This window comes from Rhipicephalus microplus, chromosome 1, assembly GCF_043290135.1.
Source record: "Rhipicephalus microplus isolate Deutch F79 chromosome 1, USDA_Rmic, whole genome shotgun sequence".
Taxonomy (NCBI): Eukaryota; Metazoa; Arthropoda; class Arachnida; order Ixodida; family Ixodidae; genus Rhipicephalus; species Rhipicephalus microplus.
The window spans coordinates 110,090,895-110,097,140 of NC_134700.1; the positions used below are offsets into that span (position 1 = coordinate 110,090,895).

Consider the following 6,246-nt stretch of genomic DNA (forward strand, 5'->3'; position numbering starts at 1 on the left):
ACAGTCCTCTTCCTTTGAGTAGGCAGCTGCTCCAGCATCCGGTCCGCACCTTTCACGCCTCTGAGCATGCTTTTCTCAACGACTGGTAGCACGTGGGGAGGGTATACACTCTATCAAAGCCAGGCGCTCAGTTTGTGAAAGCGTGTTCTATAGAGGGCTCGCACAATTTACGCAACACACTTATAAAACAGGCCCTCACAAAGTCACTTTTCGCAAGTTTGCAGTGAACCGAGTCAAATGGCAACAAAGGTTCATACGACCAACAGATATGTTCGGGCTTCAATTTTAGCTTGGGATCCAAAAAGGGGATGCATGAATCTTGTGTCATGTCACACGTCAGAAGAAACACTTGGCATTCATGAAAAATTGTCGGCACATTTTTCAGCACTGCTTCGAATTGTGTATTACCTGTATCGAACATTACCGCATAATCGTCCGTGAATCTAACACTCGTGCGACATTGGTCTGCTGTAACCACTAGTGCAACACTCTGTCTAGACTGGCTAAATACAAGTCGCTGAGGGCCGGCGCTACTGATGACCGTATACATACACCAGTCCGCTGTGAATACAAACCATCCGCACATCTTAAGAAAGTTGACTGGATATAAAACTCGAGCAGTTGGCGCCGGGGAACGAGATTCTGCAGATGCACGATGAACTGACTTGTTTGTCCTAGTCAGAACGCGCTGGCATGTACTAGCACGTCCAGGCCTGCGTAATTGGTTGTGTAAAAGGCTACCTCTCCCCTCCCCCTTTAACTCTCTCAGCGATCCCGTGATCGCGTCGAGGAAGTAGATTCTGCAGACGCGCGATAAAACCACATGCTCTCGCGTAGCGGTGAACATGCGCGGCGTGATCAAACAAGAGTTCAGGAAGAGTAACAGCAACAGAAACTGCAGTAAATTCATGAGGTGCTGCACTTTCAAGGATGCGTTAACATCGGGCAAGGTACTCGTGATGAACAGAAAGTTACGTCGATCCATGCTGTTACGAGCCGCGTCGGTGGACGCAGCGGACCCAGTAGGTAGCGTGGAGCTGTGTGGTGGTCGTCATTCCGCAGGCCACGTGGACGTTCAGAACTCACGAGAGCTGAGGCAGAGGGACAGGCGTCAAGGAAAACTTAACAAGACGTTTATTTGCAACATGTTGGACAGTAACGTCCGAACGACGACTCTTCTCGCGACACACTCCTGTTTTCTTCTGGCGGGCTGCTCTCCTCCCTCGCCGTGCAGTTCCGTAGATATTTAGGCGGAATGTCTCTTCGGGGAACCAATTACTCATGGAGAGCACAACACAAGCGTCACTTCACACACGTGGCAGACGCACGTGGCACACGCGCGGGGACTCGGAAGCGACCACGCAGGAGAAATTCACGGCAGTCCCTCCTGTAGCACACAACCGGCCTTCCGCACATTCCAGAGGGGCCCGCCCGTAGCCACTGCCCCGCAGGCAAAGCGCACAGCCGAGACAAACAGAGCCGGTGCAGGTGACAACCCGCCCCCACACAGAATGTCCGAGATGACGGGAAGGCATGCTTAGGGGCAAACAGAGCCGGTGCAGGTGACGACCCGCCCCCACACAAAATGTCCGAGATGACGGGAAGGCACGCTTGGGGCCAAACAGAGCCAGTGCAGGTGACGACCCGCCCCCACACAGAATGTCCGAGATGACGGAAAGGCACGCTTGGGGCCATCCGGCCCAAGGACTTCGTTACTGCTTTGTAACAGCTTCCCCGGCGGCTCGGCTGGCCGAGACCTCGACGTACGAAGGTCATCCACCTTTGTGGGGAGAGGTCGATGAAGACAATGCTGGTGTGCTGAAGCCGTGGACACCTCGATGCGGCTCTGCTGCAATCCTCTGGTACCCTGGTGATCTGCAGCCTCTGGTAGCGTCGTCCAAAATTGAAGAAAGGCTCCCGCTCTGCTGGCCAAGATTCCTTCTCGAAAGACAGCACATGTGTCCACCACGCGAGAAACACACCTGCCAAGCAGGCAAGCGCCCATACTCTCTTCCTGAGACCCACCAGGCTTTTAATTCATCCAAAACGACCTGTTCTTCATTACAATAGCAGCAGCAATTCTAACAACCCAACCTGAAATAGGCTGCTCAAATTCACAAACACGTCTCGTGATAAAGCACAAATACAAAAAAAGCAATTGTAAACCTGTCACACACACAAAAAAAGGGAACCTAAATACCCAAGCCAGATTACCTGACGCCGTCAAGATCCCTAGAAACAACGACTTAAGCCGTCAGCGTTGCCATTCAATTTGCCTCTCTTGTAACGAATTTCGAAAGAGTATTGTTGCAGTAGCAAGCTCCAGCGAAGTAGCCGGCCGTTCTTAGGCGACATCATTTGCAACCACGTGAGGGGACAGTGGTCCGTCTCGATAATAAACTCTGATCCCGCGAAATAGCATGCGAGCTTCGGAACCGCCCATACAACACAGGCGCATTCTTTCTCTGAAGCGCTATAGGCCTCCTCCCTTACAGTTAGTTTGCGGCTTGCATATAGCACGGGATGTTCCTCTCCTGCATCGTTTCTCTGACACAATACTACGCCCATGCCGCGGTCACTTGCATCGCACTGAACCATGAAGGGTCTAGCGTAGTCGGGGGCTTGAAGTACAGGTTGGCTCATGAGCGCATTTTTCAGCGCTAAGAATGCCCTCGCTTTCTTCTCATCCCACTCCAGAATTTGAGGTTCGGTTTTTCTAAGAGCGTCAGTAAGCGGGCTGGCCAGCTCTCAATAACGGGGATTGTAATTCTGGTAGTACCCTGCCAATCCTAGGAACGACCGCACATCTGTCTTTGTCCGGGGCTGCGGAAAATTATTAACTGCCGCCACTTTGACATCGGAAGGTCTGCGGTGGCCTTGCCCCACTATGTGACCCAGGTAAGTAACCTCTGCTCGGCCAAGTTGGCACTTCCGAGCCTTCATGGTCAGACCTGCTTCGCGGAAACGTTGAAGCACTGCTCGCAAATGGGTGAGATGTTCGGACCATGACCCTGAAAATACTGCTACATCATCCAGATAAGGCAGGGCAAACGCCTCTAAACCCCGCAATACCTTGTCCATGAGAGCCGAGAAACAGTAGGGGGCATTCTTTAAGCCTAAGCTCAACACCTTAGGGCGGTATATTCCTATGGGAGAAATAAACGCCGCATATCTGCTGGCCCTTTCGGTCAAAGGCACCTGCCAATAACCCCGAACGAGGTCGAAGGTAGAGATGTACTTAGCACTGCTTACTGCCTCAATTCTTTCCTCTATATTTGGTATGGGGTAGGTCTGATCCTTCGTTATGTGATTTAACCTTCGGTAATCAACGCATGGTGGCGGATCTTTCCCAGGAACCTCCACTAATATAAGCGGAGAGGTATAATCGCTTTCACAAGCTTCAATCACATCGAGCTCGAGCAATCTTTTAATCTCGGTCTCAATAATGGCACGCTGACGCGGCGACACTCGATACGCCTTTGACCGCACGGGCTGAGTGGCCGCAAGCTCTATGTCATGCACTACCAAATTTGTTCAGCCCGGTTTCTCCGAGAACATGTCCTCCTATTCTATCAGGAGGCTTTCTAGGTCACGCTTCTCGTTAGCTGTGAGCTCAGCTACCTCAACCATGGCCTTGAGCGTTTGACCAGCGTTATCCTCCTTTATTTCCGCTCCCTAAAAGGGGAAATGTAGTGGTGGCTCTTCGGGCACGTTTACCGCCATGTTTACGACAACCTCTCTTTCTCGATACGGTTTGAGCAGATTGCTGTGGTAGATCTGCTGCGTCTTACGTCTACCTGGCATCCTTACCAGATAGTTTGTGTCGGACAGCCTTTGAACGACTTCCGCCGGACCTTCCCATTGGACATCTAGCTTATTCATTGGTGAAGGTTTCAGCCGCATTACTTGATCTCCAGCTTCAAACCGGCGTGATCTTGCCGACCTGTCGTAGTAGCGTTTGGCCCGAGCCTGTGCCTTGCTCATCTCATCCCCTGCCAGCTCCTGTGCTCTATGCAACCTTTCTAGCAGAGTTAGCACATATTCAACCACCGTAGGGTCCTCCGCTCGCCCTTCCCATGACTCCCGAAGAATACGGAGTGGGGATCGCAGAGAGCGACCGTAGACGAATTCTGCCGGGGTAAATCCAGTGGCTTCATGAGGTGCAGTCCTGAGCGCAAACATGGTTGCTGGCAAGCACACATCCCAGTCGACTTTGCGCTCGAAACAGAGTGCTCGAAGGACGCGTTTCATTACCGAGTGTAACTTTTCTACTGGGTTTGACTGGGGGTGATACACCGAGCTGTGGATTAATCGGATTCCACATTTCTCTAACAAAGTTGTAGTCAGTGCACTCGTAAAAACGGTCCCTTGATCGGACTGTATTCTGTATTTCAGTGGGAAAACCAACGCGTGCAAAAATAGACAACAGCGCGTGTACCACTTCTACCGAGCTCAGTTCCTTTAAAGGCACTGCCTCAGGAAACTTGGTCGCGGGACAAATTACTGTTAAGACATGACGGTAACCGGATGTTGTTGTTGGAAGAGTCCCTACTGTGTCGATCACGAGTCGTCGAAAGGGCTCAGTGATCACTGGCACGAGCTTCATTGGGGCACGAACCTTATCCCCTGGTTTTCCTACACGCTGACAGGTGTCGCAGGTTCTGACAAAATTTTCTATTTCCCGGAAACAACCCGGGCAATAGTAGTCCTGCAGCAGGCGATCCTGCGTTTTTTTAACCCCCAAGTGACCCGACCAAGAGCTACCGTGAGCTAAGTGTAAAAGATCACGGCGGTAACGTTCTGGTACCACTAACTGATCAAACTTCACCCGTCTGCGATCTAGATACTTACGATAAAGTATCCCGGCCCTGTTCTGATACATCACGTTTTTCTTTGAAATACCCTCATTAGTCTGACTCTTTATATTTTGAAGAGTGAGGTCTGCTCTTTGCTGCTCTATAAGGGACGATCAATCCACTCTCAGCAAAGTCTGCAGCCTACTAGATGCAGGAGTAATCATTTCCTCACACACACTTCCAGATTCAAGAGGGTCTTCCTCGTTTTAATCCGCGCCTTCATCGCTCACTTGATCAGTGCTTGTTGTGATCGTGTCTACCGTGTTCGTGGGCTCTCCATCTCTGGCTTTCTCGGTGATTCTCGAGGGAACATCGAGCGGTGCGGCTCTAGTTGCGAGTTCTCGCGCCTTTGAGCGAGTGAGCGCGCACACAACCCCGTTCCCGTACGCTAGGTTCTTCTGTTCTAGTAACCAATCAGATCTGTTTGAAAACATGTATGCATACTGCTTTGGCAAATAAGCAGATACTGCAGCCTCTGTGTGCAATGCGCCAAAGGGGCCCTCGATGCATACCTTAGCAATCGGAAGGCATACGCTTGATGGTTACGCTGCTTGTTTAATCCAAGCGCACTCTCCTGTGAAATGTTCAGCTTCAACATACGAGGGATGGACCACGTCCATTGTCGCTGCCGAATCCCGCAGCACGTGACACTCTTTTCCATTTACTATCAGCTCTCGTATATATGGCTCCAGCAGTCGCATGTTTTCACCCTCGCTGTCGACTGAGAAGCAAACAACTTTTGGACTCTTGCAGACGGCCGCAATGTGACCTGGCTTGTGGCATTTATAGCACACAAGTGGTCGCCTCTTTTCAAACGCACTGTTTTGGTGCTTTTCCTCAACCGTGGTCTCATTACTTACCTCCCGTTGCTTTTCTGGACCAGTGTTGCGCTCTCGATCCTCTTGGACTTAATGTCCCTTCAGCCCAGTTGCCTTTTTGATTTGGCCCTCCCACTGGGGAATTTGTCTTCTATCGAGCGCGCGGCGCGAAACAAAATCCTCCGCTAGCTCCGCGGCCCTCGACACAGTGGTTACCTCCTCCCTGTCTTGCACCCAGAGCCGTTTAACGTCTTGGGGCAAACGACGGTAAAACTGCTCGAGTCCGAAACACTCCACGATTTTCTCTTTATGCTCGAATGCCATAGCCTCTTTGAGCCACTTCCTCATATTAGACATTAACTTGTATGCGAAATCAGCATACTACTCGTCTTTCTGTTTTACGGCGCTCCGGAACTTCTGCCTGAATGCTTCTGCGGACAATCTATATTTCTTTAGCAGGCTCGACTTAACTTGGTCGTAATCATCTGCTTCCTCTTTTGTCAAGTGGGCAATTACCTCGGCAGCCTCACAGGGTAGTAGGGTAAGCAAGCAGTGCGGCCACATCCTTTTGG

General features: G+C 51.1%; 1 protein-coding gene across 1 annotated transcript; it reads right to left on the minus strand.

The window, feature by feature from the left end:
* Positions 1-3,564: 3,564 nt before the first annotated feature.
* LOC142765606 (uncharacterized) lies at positions 3,565-4,182 on the minus strand. Its single transcript, XM_075866864.1, has 2 exons — positions 3,811-4,182; positions 3,565-3,675 (listed from the first exon to the last, which is right to left on the minus strand). Exons 1-2 carry the CDS (start codon positions 4,180-4,182, stop codon positions 3,565-3,567), a joined length of 483 nt encoding a protein of 160 aa, XP_075722979.1.
* Positions 4,183-6,246: the final 2,064 nt, after the last annotated feature.